At 41.1% G+C, this 20071-nt stretch overlaps 1 protein-coding gene across 2 annotated transcripts in view; it reads left to right on the top strand.

Moving 5' to 3' along the window:
• LOC117487208 (bone morphogenetic protein receptor type-1A-like) overlaps window positions 1-18232 on the top strand; it is a 50441-nt gene extending 32209 nt beyond the window's left edge. The window contains exons 4-13 of one of the 2 annotated variants that reach the window (XM_034135878.1): window positions 8055-8217; window positions 8710-8812; window positions 9133-9232; window positions 9448-9535; window positions 11348-11483; window positions 11961-12153; window positions 12997-13294; window positions 14408-14583; window positions 15151-15281; window positions 15674-18232. In XM_034135878.1, the coding sequence (XP_033991769.1) occupies window positions 8055-8217; window positions 8710-8812; window positions 9133-9232; window positions 9448-9535; window positions 11348-11483; window positions 11961-12153; window positions 12997-13294; window positions 14408-14583; window positions 15151-15281; window positions 15674-15799 (1514 nt within the window). In that variant the 3' untranslated portion in view covers window positions 15800-18232. The remainder of the gene's footprint in view (window positions 1-8054; window positions 8218-8709; window positions 8813-9132; window positions 9233-9447; window positions 9536-11347; window positions 11484-11960; window positions 12154-12996; window positions 13295-14407; window positions 14584-15150; window positions 15282-15673) is intronic. The other variant, XM_034135879.1, reaches the window with a different exon arrangement.
• The last annotated feature ends 1839 nt before the right edge of the window (window positions 18233-20071 follow it).

Below are 20071 nucleotides of genomic sequence, written 5' to 3' on the forward strand. Positions count from 1 at the left end.
ACCATGGCAACCATGCTCGGGAAGTCTTCTTCGCTGCTTTTGGTGTATTTTGTGGCGGAAGTACAGCGCCACTTACAGGCCCGGCATATGTACTACAGCGTCTCCAGCGGGTCGAGCGGTCTCGTGTGGAAGGACACGTTTCTAGTGCCTATTACGTGTGGACGGAAGACTTTTTTGATTTTGGTTCGTCTTCGTTTCCGTGTGGCTAGGGCCTAAGTTTCTGAAATAACTTTGATTTCATACTGAGACATTTTCACAAAGATTATCAGAGTTTGGGAAGTTTTTTAGCTTCTTATGTCGATTAAACTTGACTTTAATTGTTGTTTTTTTAGGACAGTGCAACTGAACACGAGATAACAAATTAACTATCTAATGCAATTTAATATTTTAATGAAATTATTGATATTTATTTGGCATATTTAGTTATCTTGTCATTATGTTTTTGAAGTCCATTGTAAGAAACGTAGTACAATCTAAAAAATTACACTACACAATAAGTAGAGAAGCGATCTTGATCAGATCATTCCTTCATTTCTAAATCATTCATCTTATTTATTGGGGATGAGATGCTTTTTATCTTGGTTTTATATCATTATTAACATCTTTTTCTGTTTTACTTGCTACAAGTTTCACACTGTTACAGATGAAACAATGATTCGGTGAAAAAATTATTAAAGAAATAACATTTCCAGCAACACAGTAAGCAAACTGTCTGTATGATTTGCAAATGATCACCTAAAGTGAAAAGTAAAAATTGATGATTTAAACAAGAAAGATAATGGCTTTCTTCATTTCGTGTTAAAAATAAAATCTTCTTAGAATCAAGCGAGTAAGGACTGAACATTTTGCATGTTAACAAGTTGTCAGGCTCCATTTTGTGGGTGTGAAAATGCCTTTTTACTGCAAAGAAAGAGACTTAAACGGGGAATAAATCTCCCTTTTATCAAGGATTTTTACAGCTTAGTGTGCATGTGTTATTATTCACAAAAAGTTCAGCTGTGAACATGAGAAATGTCTCCTTATGACCTTCAAACACACACAGAGAGCAGGCTGATAAGCGCAGGGCGGTGCTGACTGTGATTGACTAACTCGTCCACACACACACACACACACACACACACACACACACACACACACACACGCACTAATCTTGAAAGGAAAAGTGAAGACTTTCTTTCATCTTATCAAACTTTTTTCCACTCGTCACCTCCGTCTGTTGACTTCATCCCTTCCCCCTAAAAAGCCCTTACATTTATAATCAATTAGTCTTTTATTATTTACAATTTAAATACATAAATTATTATCTGTTGTATTGTGTTGCACTGTTGGAGGAGCCTGTGACCTAAGAATTTCATTGTTCATAACTACACTATAGCTATGCACACATGACAATAAAAGCCTTGAATCAATTAAATCAATGAGGAATTATAAAATCTAAAATCTTTAAACATGGACCATCAATAGCATTAAATGAGGGTTTCCCAGGCCCAGCAGCTGTATCTTTGCCCTCCACCTCCTCCTGCAGGAAGCTGTTGGACTGATTGTTGCCACTCTCACTTCCTCTCGGCACATTAACCACTTCCTGTATGGCGCTGAACGAGCTGTCAGCGGCGCTAAACGCTCCAAACAGCCATTGTTCTGCGGAAATATCCGTCAATCCCTCTGGAGTCATATTCGCTCTTTGAAACCCTTTGAGTTTATTTCCCCACGATTGATCTTTTCCCGTCAGAGATGCTGTTGATTTCAAATGACCAAAGGTTTTTGTTTAAATTCAGACACATTTTGTAGGAATACCACCTCAAAAGTGAGTCTTTAGAAATCAATTACTCACCATATGTTACCTTTTTAAAGGAAAATGTCCCCCAGAAGTCATCAGGTTTTCAGTTTATAACAATATAAAAAAGAGAATAGCAGCATATTAAGAGTCTTTAGTAATATTTGTTGCCATGTGAGGTCATTTTTCTTAAACAAATTAAAATATTTCATGATTCCACCACAGTTTTTTTTAGTACACAACTACACATTAACCCCAAGTGCTGTTTGTCTAGCATGTTAAATATCCATTCATAACGTTGTGGGTTTCCATTGTGTTTAATCCTACCATCGTTATTTCTTAGTATATTTGCAGACGGTGACTAACACTGGGTCGTAAAGTTTCTCTGCGTGAGATCATTACATTACATTGCATTTAGCTGACTCTTTTATCCAAAGCGACTTACAATAAGTGCATTCGACCAAGAAGATACAAACTTGAAGAAAACAGAATCATATAAGTACATCAGGTTTCATAGAGCCAAAACATTTCAAGTGCTACTCAACTAGCTTTAGATAAGCCAGTCCTTTATTAGTATATAAGTGCTTTGTTAGTAATTCTATCACTCGAAGTGGAGTCGAAAGAGATGAGTTTTCAGTCTGCGCCGGAAGATGTGGAAGCTTTCTGCTGTCCTGATGTCAATGGGGAGCTCATTCCACCATTTTGGAGCCAGGATAGCAAACCAACGTGTTTTTGCTGGTGGGAACTTGGGTCCCCCTCGCAGTGCGGGTGCAGCGAGCCGTTTGGCCGATGCAGAGCAGAGTGCACGTGCTGGGGTGTATGGTTTAACCATGTCCTGGATGTAGGAAGGGCCAGATCCATTCATAGCATGGTACGCAAGTACCAGTGTCTTGAAGTGGATTCTAGCAGTTACTGGAAGCCAGTGAAGGGAGCGGAGGAGCGGTGTGGTGTGGGAGAATTTAGGAAGGTTGAAGACCTGACGAGCCGCTGCATTCTGGATGAGCTGCAGAGGTCGGATGGCACATGCAGGTAGACCAGCCAGGAGGGAGTTGCAGTAGTCTAGGTGTGGGACGACGAGAGCCTGGACCAGAAGTTGCGTCGCTTTCAGAGCTGTCTGCAGAGCAAACTGATCCAAAACTGAGCGTCTACTTTAAGAAACTGGGACAAAGCAGGAGCTAAAACAAGCGCTCCCCAGTCTGCTTTAACCCACATTCCTGCCTTCATACTCTCTTTCTTATATTTTACTTGATGACCTTATCCTGTGTCAAAGCCGTTATATTAACAGCCCAGTTTATATCGTATGTTCTCTTGAGTATATTTAATGTTTTGTATAATTATAGCACCTTTTAATTCATATAGTGAAGCTCAAAGTGCTTTACAGTATGGCTTTAAAAAACATAAAAGCAGTAGGAAGAATACAAAATAAGTCCAATAAATTAAAAGATTCAAATAAAGACAGATCATTTAAATTCAAAAACTAAAACATGGAAACATCGACTCAAGAAATGTGTGAACAAGTGATGTCTTCAGTTGATTTAAAATGAATATTAATTGGTTGAATGATTAGTTTCTTAGTGTATTAAGCGTCCAAAAAGTGTATAAACTGGCCATCATCTGAAAGGTAAAGATACGTAGTTTAAAAAGTATTATGCGATTTAAAAAAAAAAAATAAAAAAAAATAGCAATGCATGATTTAATTAAAGGGAACCTATCATGCAAAATGCACTATTTGATGTATTTTATACATAAAGATGTGTCCCCGGTGTGTCAGGGAACTCACGCAGCGTCAGAAAATAAAACCCTCTCTCTTTTCCTCCGTACCCAAATCTCTAAAAACGGGGCTACAACGGAGCTGATCCGGATTTGCGTCCGATATGACGTAATATCTGAAATGTGGACCCACGGCACTATCAGAAACGTTGCTATCAGAAACAATGCCCGACTGTTTTGGACGTAATATGGTCGGTGTTTACATTAGCATCGCTAACACTCAGAGCTAACCTGTACTGGAGAGCATGTGTGTGAAGAAGCAGGAAATAAAAAGGAACTCACCTTGTGGTATAACCGGCAAGAGAGAAAGCCTTTGAGCTCCATACTGTTTCAGAAACAATCCGTGATAATCCATGATATGGCGTTTCATCACCGCAGTATTTAGTTTAGACAGTAGCTGCCGGGTCCCGCATGAGCTCAGCCCCCTCCTGTTTTATTTGTATCAATCTTTTATTTTTTTAAAGCTTTATACCCAAAATTACTTTTAGAAACAGGAAGTGAAATAGAGGGATATGAGGCATGGCTACAATGGGTGATCCGTTTGGTATTTTGAGCAAAACACTTCATAGACATGTTTTTTATATATTTGTATATATCTGAGACCTATGCTATTGCCTAAAAATAGCATGATAGGTGACCTTTAAGATAATATAAACCGTAACCAATCCTTAGTGGGAAATGTAGTTGCTGCAGCATTATGAGGAAAGAAATAAGTAAAGATAAAACAAAAAAAACTGTTATATGTACATTAAAACTTAAGTAAAAATAGAAAATCATATTTTTACGTGGTTATTAATTGAAACTAAGGACTGGATTATTATGAATCATTTACTTTCCCCCCCCTATTCATTGTAAAGTCTACCTACCTACTTTACAAAAATAAACGTATGACAAAGAAAAGCTGTTTTTTAAAAGCCACGACCAAAATAGCTGCCTGTTATTACTTCCCTTTAATCGATTCTCTCAGCTGTATTGATTTTGTCTTCACCACCAGTTTTATTATCTTTAATAAGTTGCATATTTGCAGACAGTGAGTCATCGTTGACTAAAAACCAAGTCGTAAAGTTTCTCTGCAAGAGAGCAGATAACTGAGAGTCTGCAGACCACACAAACTCAGCGTCCACGTTGTGATTCAGATATTTCAAATGAAACAAGATTTACATTTCTTTAGATGCTGTGTGCCTTAAGAGTGTGATTACCCAGCATGCTCTCTGCCAGACCTCAGTCTCCACTCTGACTGTCGGCACAATTAAGCACACATGTGGACGGAGACAGAAACACAAGCAGCCATTTCCAGCCTCAGCACAACCGTGTTTTATATTTAACAATAAAAACATGTATACTGCAAGTTTTCTTTGGTTTATCTAATAATAATAGTATTTTAAAGCTCCTTTTTAAACATAAAGCTCAACTTAAAGGTCACCTATCATGCTATTTTTAGGCAATAGCATAGGTCTCAGATATATATAAAAAAAAAAAAAAACATGTCGATGAAGTGTTTTGCTCAAAATACCAAACAGATCACCCATTCTAGCCATGCCTCATATCCCTCTATTTCACTTCCTGTGTCAAAAGTGCTGATTCTGGGTATAAAGCTTAAAAATATATAAGAATTGATAAAGAAAAAAAGGAGGGGTCTGAGCTCATGCGGGACCCGGCAGCTACTGTCTAAACTAAATACTGCCGTGATGAAACGCCATATCATGGATTATCAAGGATTGTTTCTGAAACAGTATGGAGCTCAAAGGCTTTCTCTCTTGCCGGTTATACCACAAGGTGAGTTCCTTTTTATTTCCTGCTTCTTCACACACATGCTCTCCAGTACAGGTTAGCTCTGAGTGTTAGCGATGCTAATGTAAACACCAACCATATTACGTCCAAAACAGTCGGGCATTGTTTCTGATAGCAACGTTTCTGATAGGGCCGTGGGTCCACATTTCAGATATTACGTCATATCGGACGCAAATCTGGATCAGCTCCGTTGCAGCCCCGTTTTTAGAGATTTGGGTACGGAGGAAAAGAGAGAGGGTTTTATTTTCTGACGCTGCGTGAGTTCCCTGACACACCGGGGACACATTGATGTATAAAAGACATCAAAAAGTGCATTTTGCATGATAGGTCCCCTTTTAAAGTGCTTTTTAAAGTATGGCAGTAAAAAATCAAATGAAGTTTCAAAATAAATTGTCATAGAATTAGAACAAATGTAAAAACAATTACTTTAAACTTTCTTTAATTTATTTAATTTTTCTTTTGTTCTTAAAGCAACTAGACCGACCATTATTATTATTATTATTATTATTATTATATCAAATGCAGCTCAAAGTGCTTTACATTATGGCATAAAAAGCAATTTAAAACAAAAAAAGAATAAAATATCAAATAAAATGGCAGAGAAATAAAAAGAGTACACAAGGTATAACAAATCATTAGTATCTGTCTGACTAATAGGCGATATAAATTATAGGAAAGTATAAAAGATCCACTAAAAAAAGACAGAGAAATACAAGTAGTCAAAATGGTAGAGATAATAATATAACCTGAATAAGTTCAAATAATAAAATCACTAATTTTTGTTTAGGAATTCCACTTACTATTATTTTCATTATAGATTATTCTGCTTCTCCTTTCATTACCTTTATTCTGTAGGCCAATCAGAACAGCCGTAAGCCTGACAGGGAGGCGGGACTTAGAGAAACTGTGTGCGAGTTTTCTTTTTTGGTTTGGACTGGGATGATGCCATTTCCAGACTTGGCAGATTTTTTAAGTGTCGCTGCGAGGAAATGTTTCTTCTACTTGGTTTTCTTTTCCTCTGTCCCTACGTTAAACATGAGTCGCAGACAGGCAGACAGATAGATAGATAGAGAGACAGGCAGACAGACAGAGAGACAGGCAGACAGACAGATAGATAGAGAGGCAGACAGACAGATAGATAGAGAGACAGGCAGAGAGACAGACAGACAGACAGACAGACAGACAGACAGACAGAGAGACAGGCAGGCAGACAGAGAGACAGACAGACAGAGAGACAGGCAGGCAGGCAGGCAGACAGACAGAGAGACAGGCAGGCAGGCAGACAGGCAGACAGACAGATAGACAGGCAGGCAGACAGACAGATAGACAGGCAGGCAGACAGACAGACAGACAGGCAGGCAGGCAGTCAGACAGACAGACAGACAGGCAGGCAGTCAGATAGACAGATAGACAGGCAGGCAGACAGACAGACAGACAGACAGGCAGGCAGGCAGTCAGACAGACAGACAGACAGACAGGCAGGCAGTCAGATAGACAGACAGACAGACAGATAGACAGGCAGGCAGGCAGGCAGACAGACAGAGAGACAGGCAGGCAGTCAGATAGATAGACAGACAGACAGGCAGACAGACAGGCAGACAGATAGACAGGCAGGCGGACAGACAGACAGACAGGCAGGCAGACAGACAGAGAGACAGGCAGGCAGTCAGATAGATAGACAGACAGACAGGCAGGCAGACAGATAGACAGACAGGCAGACAGACAGGCAGACAGATAGAGAGACAGGCAGGCAGACAGAGAGACAGGCAGGCAGGCAGGCAGACAGAGAGACAGGCAGGCAGACAGACAGATAGACAGGCAGGCAGACAGACAGACAGAGAGACAGACAGGCAGGCAGTCAGATAGATAGACAGGCAGACAGGCAGGCGGACAGACAGACAGACAGGCAGACGGACAGATAGACAGGCAGGCAGGCAGGCAGACAGGCAGGCAGACGGACAGATAGACAGGCAGGCAGGCAGGCAGACAGGCAGGCAGACAGACAGACAGAGAGACAGGCAGACAGATAGACAGGCAGGCAGACAGACAGAGAGACAGGCAGGCAGTCAGATAGATAGACAGATAGACAGGCAGACAGATAGACAGGCAGGCGGACAGACAGACAGACAGGCAGACAGATAGACAGACAGACAGGCAGACAGATAGACAGGCAGCTTAAAGTGTAGCTGTGCAGGGAGAACAAGTCCAGACATGACCACCTGCACGTCTGCACAGCGAGTGTTTTTACTGTGAGCTTCAAAAGAGAGGAGAGACGTGGAGCAAAAGAAACACGAGGGGAAGGAAAGCAGGCGGTGAGGGAGTTAAGGAGGACTGGAGATAAACAACATGAAAGTAGGACTGCATGAGGAAGTCTTTAGGAAACATTTAACATAGGTTGAAGTAAATCTAGCAAAACTTTGGTCTTAAAATTACTCTATGACAAGTACAAGTCCTGAAGTCCATGTTATTATAGAAGAAGCCAACTCACTGTATTGCTACATGTCCCCTGTTTCCCTACATGTCCCCCGTTCCCCTACATGTCCCCCGTTCCCCTACATGTCCCCCGTTACCCTACTTTTGTATTGTCTTAAACCTAATTTAATTAATTGTAAGGTGTCCTTGGGTGCTTTGAAAGGCGCCTCTAAATATATGAATAAATGAATTATTATTATTATTATTATTATTAATAATATTAATAAAATGTTGTTTCTCTTTGCAGCCGCAGGTCAGAACCCGGACCACGTGCTGCAGGGCACGGGGGTGAAACATGAGGCCCGGCGGCCCGGAGAGGACTCCACCATCTCTCCGGAGGACGCCGCGCGGTTCCTCAGCTGCTACTGCTCGGGACACTGTCCTGAGGACGCCACCAACAACACCTGCCAGTGAGTACAGACTCAACAGGGAGACAGACAGACTTACTATATAAAATGCATTATCAGGGTGTCCGCGGGGTCTTAAAAAGCCAATGTAACCGGTTAAAACTCGAAGTGGCGATGAGGTCTTAAAATGTATGGAAAGGGTCTTAAAAAAGGTCTTAAAAGGTATTACATTTGACTTCAGGATTCCTGTGTATACCCTGATTATATAAAATGCAGCTCAAAGTGCTTTACATTATTGCATGAAAAGCCAAATGCAATTTAAAATATCAAATACAATGGCAGAGAAATAAAACGAGTACACGTGGTGTTAGAAATATTTAGTATATGTCTGACTGATATATATATATATATATATATATATATATATATATATATATATATACTTTTCTATCAGACCGATAGAAAAGTCTGTCTGGTGAGGTTTGAGGAGGGGTTGAAACCTAAACTAAAGTGAGGTTAGGAAACTAAAGTGATTTTTGTTGCGTGTCTTCTCAGGACCAATGGTCAGTGTTTTGCTATCATCGAAGAGGACGAACACGGAGAGGCGATCCTCACCTCGGGCTGCATGAAGTATGAGGGCTCACACTTCCAGTGCAAGGTACGCATACACACAGATACACAGATACACACACACACACACACGAAAGGGTGGCAAAACAAACAGGGTTAATATCTGTATAAACACAGGAAGAGAAACCAAAACATGGGAAAATAAAAGCAATTATTGAAAAAATGAAATGATTTGACAAAATATTACAAATAAAACATGTGTTCAACATGGATAAATATACAAACAAATACAGTGAAAATGTAAGAACTGCTTAACTGCTGAAGTCTAAAAGTAGTAAAGTAGAACCAAATGTGGATACGTATTTTGTCAGAAAGTGTAAATGTAATTTGATTTCTCTTTATTGTCAGGACTCTCCGAACGCTCAGACCCGGAGGACGATCGAGTGCTGCAACACGGACCTCTGCAACAGAGACCTGCAGCCCACCCTCCCCCCACAGCCTCCCGCAGGTAACACTCTCTCTCCTCCTTTTAAAAATAAAAATGTATTTTATCTGTGTTATTGTGTTGCACTGTTGGAGGAGCCTGTGACCTAAGATTTGCATTGTCATAACTACACTGTAGCTATGCACACATGACAATAAAAGCATTGAATCCTCCCCTCCAGGTGTTCATACTCAGGTGTCTCATGTAGATTTAACCTCCACTGTCTCATTGTTTTCCAGAAGGCAGCCCCCACTGGCTGGCGTTCCTGATCTCCATGACGGTCTGCTGCTGCACGCTCATCTGTGTCACCGTCGTCTGTTACTACCGGTAGGACCACACCCCTAAATCACTCAGAAATATGTGGCATTTTCACATTTAAAGTCCATGCAAAGACACAAGCAGTAACTCTTATCTGCCTAGAGCAGGGGTGTCAAACTCAAATACACAGTGGGACAAAATTTAAAAATCGGTACTAGTCGAGGGCCGGACTGGTTCAATGTTTATTGCAAAACGTATTGAAATGAACTTATTGCACATATTAAACCTGGAACTAACGAAGCTTAAACTATTGCCTATAAAAACAACATTAAATAATCAGTTGCATTCATTTCCAATCAATCAATGTTTATTTATATAGCCCAATATCACAAATGTTACATTTGTCTCAGTGGACTTCACAGTTTGTACAGAATATCAGTATGACAATACAACACCCTCTGTCCTTAGACCCTCACATCGTACAAGGAAAAACTTCCAAAAAAGGAAGAACCCCACAGTTTAAAGGGGAAATGGGAGAAACCTCAGGGAGAGCAACAGAGGAGGGATCCCTCTCCCAGGACGGACAGACGTGCAATAGATGCCGTGTGTAAATTGAAAAGATAATACATTTACAACATAGGTAGACCAAATGTTTGGAAATGCATGGGTCTATAATAAGAAGATGAATCCACGAGGATATCCATCCAGGACTCATGATCCAGGACTCAGGACTCGACTCAGGATCCCGGCGTAGATAGACACCAAAAAGACATTTGGGGGAAGCTGGGTTATTCGGAACATGAGAGTACACAGGTACAGCCAGAGAGAAGGAAGAAGTAAGGTGTCCCCCGACAGTCTAAGCCTATAGCAGCTAAACTAGGGGCTGAATCTAATCAGCCCTAACTATAAGCTTTATCAAAAAGGAAGGTCTTAAGCGCACTCTTAAAAAGGGATAGGCTGTCTGCCGCCCGAACACAAACTGGAAGCTGATTCCACAAATGTGGAGCTTGATAAGAAAAGCCTCTGGCTCCCATTGTACTTTTAGAGACTCTAGGAACAACCAACAACCCTGCATTCTTGGAACGCAATGCCCTATGGCGCTATCTGCAGCTTTTCATTTCTTATGATTACATTTTTCCACAGGCCAACAACAGCTTAAAAAAAACTATTTCCCTCAAAGAAAAAAACAAACATGCCCTGTTGTCGTGAGAAAGAAAGTGCAGAAGGAAACATCCATGTAAACTCAGTGTGCTGCTCTGTGATGCTAGTTCAAGCCAGATACTTGGCATCTCATCTTGGGTGCAAGGTCATCAATGTTTGGGGTCAGGCTCTGAGCGGAGGAAACCCTCAGGATGGAGTGAAGGTGTGCGTGCAATATACCGACGGGCCAGATCTAATAGTAATTAGAAATTATCCTGCGGGCCGAAATTAAATCCACCAAGGGCCTGATTTGGCCCCCGGGCCTTGAGTTTGACACATGTGGCCTAGAGTATGAGGGGAAATGTATGTGTATACATGTATTTGTGTACATGAGTGTCTATGGTACTAACATAAAGTTGCTGCGGTATTTATAACTAGATGATGTTCTGTTAAATGTGGATGAAGCAGCTACAACGGGATCTTAGCCTACCCTTGATCTACTAAAAACCATCCAGAAAACAACCATTTTACTCACGGTTTGCTTGACAGTCCTGAGAAAGAATGACTTTAAACGTTCAACATATCTCCATAATGATTTAACGATATATTTGTACCCTTGATTAACTCCATACAGAAAACAACTCACTGTTTGCTTGTCATGACTTTCAACTCTCAACATATCTCCCTAATGATTCAATTAAGGTGGAAATGTGTATTTAGAGATGTGTTTCTGTGTTTCAGGTACAAGTGGCAGAGTGAGCGTCAGCGGTACCACAAAGATCTGGAGCAGGAAGTCTTCATCCCGGTTGGAGAGTCGCTCAAAGACCTCATTCACCAATCACAGAGCTCGGGCAGTGGCTCGGGGCTCCCCCTGCTGGTAGGGAGGCAGCACTGCACCAACACACATTTCTATATATTCACTCATATTCTTACATACATTATACATGTAATACATCTAAAAGACTACTGTGGTACAGCAGAAACACTTTTTAAAAGAAACACACGCTGACACACACACACACACACACACACACACACAGACACTGATGTACAGAAAGACACACACACAAAGAAACACACACGCACTCTCACACACACACTGACACACACACACTGACACACACACACACTGACACACACACACACAGTAAAATGTCTATTATCCTCTTACATTATTTAATTTCATATTCTATTGACATGTATATAGACGTGTTGCACTACTTTTTATTTTGTGTTTTATTATATATTGCATTGTTGGAGGAGCTCAGGTCAGAAGAATTGCATTGCCATTTCTACACTGTAGCTTTGTGCATATGACAATAAAACCTTTGAATCTTTTGAATATTAATAATAGGTGCAGCGGACGATAGCGAAGCAGATCCAGATGGTGCGTCAGATCGGGAAGGGGCGGTACGGAGAGGTGTGGCTCGGCCGCTGGAGGGGAGAGAAAGTGGCCGTCAAAGTGTTCTTCACCCGGGAGGAGGCCAGCTGGTTCAGGGAGACGGAGATCTACCAGACGGTGCTCATGAGACACGAAAACATCCTCGGTATACACACACACACACACACACACACACACACACACACACACACACACACACACACACACACACACACACACACACACACACACACACACACACACACACACACACACACACACACACACACACACACACACACACACACACACACACACACACACACGGGGTCTTTCGAGGCTATACAAAGTAGAACACAGTATCCGACCAAGTTATTTAAAGGTCACCTATTATGCAAAATCCACTTCTACATGTCTCTTCTACATCAACACGTGTCCCCTCTTCTTCATGTCTCTTCTACATCAACATGTGTCCCCTCTTCTTCATGTCTCTTCTACATCAACACGTGTCCCCTCTTCTTCATGTCTCTTCTACATCAACATGTGTTCCCTCTTCTTCATGTCTCTTCTACATCAACATGTGTCCCCTCTTCTTCATGTCTCTTCTACATCAACATGTGTCCCCTCTTCTTCATGTCTCTTCTACATCAACATGTGTTCCCTCTTCATGTCTCTTCTACATCAACATGTGTTCCCTCTTCTTCATGTCTCTTCTACATCAACATGTGTCCCCTCTGTGGAAAGAGACTCTGAAAGTTTCAGGAAAAAAAGATTCTCTCTCTTTTTGTCCTGGGCTGAGGGGATTATGGGATGCTGCAATGGTCTGTTTGGTGTTTCAGCCAATCAGAGACAGGTTCTGTATATATCTGAGACCTGTGATATATTGATGAAAAACAGTATAATAGGGGACCTTTTAATATACAATAATTCGTCTCATATAAACAGTTCATTTTCACGTTTCCTCATGTCACGTGTTTTTAACCCTCGAACCCTTCTCTCCGTCTTGCAGGCTTCATCGCGGCCGACATTAAAGGCACGGGCGCCTTCACGCAGCTCTTCCTCATCACGGACTACCACGAGAACGGCTCTCTGTACGACTTCCTGAAGCACAGCACGTTGGACACGCAGACGCTGCTCCGCCTGGCGTACTCTGCCGCCTGCGGCCTATGCCACCTGCACACGGAGATCTACGGCACGCAGGGGAAGCCCGCCATCGCTCACCGAGACCTGAAGAGCAAGAACATCCTGATCAAGAAGAACGGAGCCTGCTGCATCGCTGACCTCGGCCTTGCCGTCAAGTTCAACAGGTACGGAAACTGTTGCACTTTGTTTTTACATTTGTGAAAACTATAATGGTTATCTTGTGTTTCTTTTTTAAAATGTATATTACTTCTCTTGTAGCACTTTGGGATTACTTTTAGCAATGAAAGGTGCTTTACAAATACAATGTATTATTATTAGGGATGCTCCGATCGGTGCTCTCTATAAATGCCGATCAGGAGAGCCGATCACATGACGTAAAATACATGACACTTTTCCAAAATGGCTTCACCGGTCTGGCAGTATTTTAAGGTGTCCGAAAAAGACAGTAAAATAGCGGTATGCAACGTGTGTGAAGCAAGCAGACGGACAGACAGACGGACAGACAGACAGGCGCTAATTTCTCCCGTGTTATTATCCAAAGTTAATGTACTTCATTTGAATGTAATAATTATGTTGTTTGTGGAAGCGCCAGTGAATGAGCCTCATTAACTGAGTTTTAAACATCACTTTAAATGGAAGATCCCCATAGGCCCCGCCCACTCGATCGGCGATCGGTATCGGCCGATACTGATTCTGGCGATCGGCCCCAAAATTCCTGATCGGAGCATCCCTAATTATTATGATCTTGTTGTTGTTTTTACTTATTTATTTGATGTTATTATTAGGCCTTGAGGAAAAGTAAAGTTGTGAATTTTATCTTAGCAAGTTATTTAGATTCTTTGTGATTTTAATATTAAATAACCTTTGTATTTTTATCCTAAATAAATACAGTTTTAATCCCAGGTGTTTTGATTTTCTCACAAATTATTCCCGTTGCAAACATTTATTTCCTTTTTACTTCCTATCCCTCTAATTTGTCGTTGTATATTTCTCCTAAAAGTCAAATCTGAATATTCAGTTTATCTGACGGAAAAGTTGGGGTTTTGTGAAAGCTCCTCCATTTTAGAATAGAATAACATCAAATAAAACAATATGAAATAAAACCAATACATAGAGTGGTCCACAGGTTAAACCATATGCAGTAAACCAAACAATCTGCTTTATTGTGTGTATATATAATATTGTTTAAAAGTGAATTTGTTGTATATATGTGAAGTACAGTGTTTCCTTAGCATGTGACTGACTGCTCTCTATCTCTCTCGTTATTGTTGCCATAGCGACACTAACGAGGTGGACGTGCCGCTCAGCACGCGGGTCGGCACGCGGCGCTACATGGCGCCGGAGGTTCTGGACGAGACGCTCAACAAGAACCACTTCCAGGCGTACATCATGGCCGACATGTACAGCTACGGCCTCATCATCTGGGAGATGGCCCGGCGCTGCAACACCGGAGGTACGCACACGCACACGCACACACACACACGCAGACACACACACACACGTACTGACACACAGACGTACTGACACACACACAGACGTACAGACACACACACGCACCCACACACACAGACAGACAGACACACACACACACGAACTGATGTATTGCAACACACAGCTATTATGATTTCTTAATTGTTATCGTTTGTTAAAGCTAAATGGCCATACGTTTGCTGTTTTTCTTCATCGTAAATATAATATTTAAAGGTTTTTCATATGATAAAGAAAAGCATCGTTCTCAGCAAACATCAGCTGTTTCCTATCTTATCAAATCAGCACTGAAAAGAAGTCTCTCATGCTTAAATGTAATTAAGTGGCTCCATCTGCTGGAGAGAAAGTGTTACTGCAGGTCAATAAGGATATCTTTACCAAAATAATGTACAAATATCTCATATTTGATCAAATCCAAGCTGATGGCAGAGTCTCTCTCTCTCTCTGTCTCTCTCTCTCTCTCTCTCTCTCTCTCTCTCTCTCTCTCTCTCTCTCTCTCTCTCTCTCTCTCTCTCTCTCTCTCTCCGCTCAGGTATCGTGGAGGACTACCAGCCCCCGTACTATGAGATGGTTCCCTCCGACCCGTCGTATGAAGACATGCTGGAAGTCGTGTGTGTGAAAGGAGTCCGGCCGACCCTGTCCAACCGCTGGAACAGTGACGAGGTGAGACTTTGCTTTGGACATTGTAAAATGATTTCTAAAATATATTCATAAACAACTTTTTGGAATATTTTTCACATATTACATCTTCTGGATATTCATCTTATTTTTTCCCCCAGTAAATTTGATATATTTGATATAATATTTTCACTATTTATTTTCACATAAAGATTTTTTTACATATTTAAGGATAAGTTATTTATTAAACATTTCTCGTGAATTTCTGGGGATATTTTTCACAGATTATTTTACATAATTTATACACTTTTAAGACCTTTTCCGGATACTTTTTCACATACATCAGATATTCTTCCAAGACTAATTAATTTAATTAATGAATACCTAAGAAGTAATGATAATAATACATTTTTGTGTGTGTGTGTGTGTCCCCTTAGTGTCTGCGGGCGATGCTGAAGCTGATGTCCGAGTGCTGGGCTCCGAACCCGGCATCCCGCCTCACAATCCTCCGAGTGAAGAAGACGCTCTCCAAGATGGTGGAGTCGCAGGACATCAAGATCTGACCGCCCTCTTCCTCATCCTCGTCCTCTATCAGCGCCTCCCTCTTCATCAGGAGGAGGAGAGAGATAATAATAATGGACCCATTTCAGGGCTGAACTCTGTGTCTCCTCCTCCTCCTCCATCGTCACTGTGTCTGGAAACTAAAATGTGCCGTGTGTCATTTCGGATACTTTTCTTATCCATGTGTTACCTGCCATGTGGTACACTGCCATGTGGTACACTGTCATGTGGTACACTGCCATGTGGTACACTGCCATGTGGTACACTGCCATGTGGTATCGCCACTCGATGACGTAGTATGCTTGAAATAGTGGCTCTGGAGCAGCTTTACTCGACATTGAGAAACGGCCACTTTGTTTTTTGGGAACTTTGACCAGAAAGCGTCAAGTCATGTCATTGCTGCTGTGAACTGATTGAAAAGGACGGTCTCCGCTGAACAGGAATGTCTGAAATAATTTGTGAAAAATAACATGAATGTGAGAAAGCATTTCAAAACATTGGACATTTTTTTACTATGAATTTTTCGGGCGTTTTTCCAAATGCATTATAACAGACTTTTCAGATATTTCTCAGATCTGTTCGATCTTTTCGCTTCACAAGCAAACAGCAATTGTGTGACTTCCAGGATTTGAGACAATGCTACTGGGTCGAAATTCACAAAATACAAAGTGTGTACAGTTTACCACATGGCATTGAACTAAGGTATCAGAATAGAGACACAGCGCAAAAACAAACATGGAGTCCTTCCTCTTCCTCATCCTCCTCCTCCTTCAGAAACAAACATGGAGTCCCTCCTCTCTGCCGGTTTGACGCTTTCCGTGAAAGCAAAACGAGACGATAAAGATAATTTCAACGGAGGGGGAAACGATGCTCGTAAATGAACAGATTTTTTTTTTTAAGGACCTGCGTTGCCTTCCTCTGCCTGTTTAAACAAATGCCAATTTTTTGTTTTGTTATTTTCTCTTCAGGACTGAGTTCTCCTGCCATATTGAAATATATCTCCACTCTTAAGAAAGTAGAGTTAATTATAAGTAAGAAAAAAAAGGTACTATTATAATATGTGAATTAAAATGTGTAAATAAGTGTTATAATTAGATGCCATGCCTACTCGTGAGAGGGTTTAAAGTTAAAATATCAGAACACTATGCTGCAGTGGTGTTGACGTCCAGCCGACTCCAGGAGACGTCTACCGTCCTGTTTGTCCACTTCCTGTTCGTCTGTCTGTCTGTCGAGATACCTGATTGGTTGAGTTTAACCTGAGTGGGCGGAGCCAAAAGGACCCGTATACCAGGGTTCATGAGGATTATGTTAGGCATTTAAACAATTCTTAAATCCATTTGATTTGAAGTTATAATGTAAATATTTTCCACACTAGACAAGTTAAATAACAGCTAGACCTATATTACATACATCCAGTGCTGCCCCTGGCCAAATAGGGCGACATTTGTCATTTTTGTCAACATAATGGTGCATTTCATAGGTGAACATATAGGGCCAAATTGTAATGGGTTCTTCCTCGGACGATTCTGCACCTTTCCAGCAAGTTTTATGAAAATCTGGTTAGAAGTTTTTCCGTTATCCTGCTGTCCAACCAACCAAATTAAACAGATTTGCATAGATTCATGTTGGCTCCTCCCACTCTGATTTAAAAATAAGATTCCATCGTTCTACAATACATCAAGAGTCATTCAATTGGGCTGCTTTTTGGGAAATAACGTCCCCTTTAAGAATATTTGGGAATGTGTTTAGCCTAGCTTAGCACAAAGACTGGAAACAGGGAATCAAAACAAAATATTTCAAATGTTTTATCTGGTTTATCGGGATGTCGACACAGAAATCTCCTCGGCAGCAGAACGACGTATGTGTATGTGAACGTGTGTGAGAGAGATAGTGTGTGTGTGTGTGTGTGTGAGAGAGATAGTGTGAGAGTGTGTGTATGTGAATGAAGCTTACAGTTCATATTTAAGAGCAGTAACTTTAGTGTTTTCTCTGTAACAAATATGCAAGGAAACTCCCCGTATAGAAATAATCCCTAATATGTAAAGCTGTAATGTTTTTGTTGTTTTGGTGTTGTTTTGTTCAGCATCTGGTTCGGTGCCTTATGAGTTTACCAAGAAATGAAAAACTCTGTATACAGTCTGTCCAATGTAACGATTTTTAAGTAAATAACCTTATTTTAGTACACAACATTATTCCTGTTTTTGTGTTGTTTTTACTCTGAGGCTCATTTTCTACCAGGACAACAACGAGGAGGAGGAACAGTCGCCAAGAATGCATTTCAAGAAGTGCGAAACGTAACAGAACGTGTTCTTGGTAATAGAAAAACCTAACTTGAAAGGAAATTGACACAGAAAACTATAATATTTGTACTTGTTACGTAGCTTAAAATCGTGATATCAAGACATTTTATATAATTAAAAGTATTCATCACTTTTTTTGGTTTTATAGATTACACCTTTGTGTTTTATAATCATGGAAGCTCATTTCTGCTGAGAAAGGAGATAACACTTTTCAGAAGCCATTTTGTGATAGAAAAATGTAAACAAAATGATTTGATTGGATGTTTAATGTTAGTCAAAACAATGTATATAATTTTGCTCAAAAGACCAAATGATGGTTTTGATACCTTTTTAAAACAAATATATATATTGAGTCAATACTGTGAATGGAAATATTAAACTTATCCACACTTTATGTATCATTTTGATTCCTCACCTCTTAAAGTTAGTTATTTGTCACACTGACTACAAACATTGAACCAAATAGTCTTAAACATAAAAAAAAAAACTAACAGATTTGTTTTTAGGTGAATTGTATGATAAAGAATTCAGAAGACAATTAAGCTCCTATTTGTTCCATGTTATCCACCTTTATACTATGAAGGCTTCTCAATACTCTTAATTTCCCCTCCTCGACTCCTATCCCGCCCACAGGAGATGCGAGCGGAGGAGTCGAGGAGGGGAACCGAGGAGAGGGGAGGGGAAGCAGCAGGCGGTTAGAGAAATGAGAACTCCTCTCCTCTGAGCGGTCATTTTAAAGAGACGTCCGTTAATGATGACAGGAGGCACAGCAGCACTTTTAATTCATTGACAGTGCGGTATAATGAGACAATAACAGGCTACAGATGCGGACACACATATTTATATAAATATATACAATTTCAGAATCAAACAAGTATGAGAGCACTCTCATAATAACGTAACACAATCAGAGACTGGATATATCCCCCCACCCCTCTCTGGTCGCTGAAATGGGGAATTGAAATTATTAGTTTTATTTACAAGTATTAAAAGTAAGCATAGGACACCAAACCAACTGAGGTCTGTCCGCCGCATCTACGCACTGTACAACACGCACTTCACACTGTACCACCAGGGCCGTATCCACCATTGAGGTCACCGAGGTCCGGACCGCGGTCATTTTTCCGAGCTGTGTATATAACTAAACTTGTGAAATAATTGCACTAAACGGGATATTTTGTAGAACTTCCATTTACTGCCGATGGGGGCGCTGCATAACTACGTAGCCTCGATTAAAGCAAACAGAAGAAGACGACATGTATCAACAAACCACCGCAGCCCGGGCCCGTTCTCATTTCATCAAATGTCCCTCCTCGACTCCCCTCCTCGACTCCTATCCTCGAGACTTAGTCCCGCCCACAGGAGATGCGAGCGGAGGAGCCGAGGAGAGAGGAGGGGAAGCAGCAGGCGGTTAGAGAAATGAGAACTCCTCTCCTCTGAGCGGTCATTTTAAAGAGACGTCCATTAATGATGACAGGAGGCACAGCAGCCCTCTGTCTGATGGACAGAACTGTGTTCATGACGACTTATATATTTACTTTTAATTTGTTCACAGTGCGGTATAATGAGACAATAACAGGCTACAGATGCGGACACACACACACACATGTATATATTTATATAAATATATACAATTTCAGAATCAAACAGAGCACTCTCATAATAACGTAACACTATCAGAGACTGGGGGTGTTTCTCAATCGCGAGTAAAGCTGCTTCAGAGCCACTATTTCAAGCATACTACGTCATCGAGTGCCGCCGAAGTACTGTTCCAATCTCTAGTATACTTGGAAATCTACCGAGCCCGGCGTACTCCGTTTGGAGAAATATCGAGTCTGCACATGAATAGACTTCGCGGTCTTAAAATCCCCACAATGCTTTGCGCACGGACCAATTTCCCCAAATCTGTGGCGGAAGATGTAAGGCGGGGCCTCTCATATGACGCACACCTGCACACTTGCTAGCCTGTTCCAC

Source organism: Trematomus bernacchii, unplaced genomic scaffold, assembly GCF_902827165.1.
Source record: "Trematomus bernacchii unplaced genomic scaffold, fTreBer1.1, whole genome shotgun sequence".
Classification (NCBI taxonomy): Eukaryota; Metazoa; Chordata; class Actinopteri; order Perciformes; family Nototheniidae; genus Trematomus; species Trematomus bernacchii.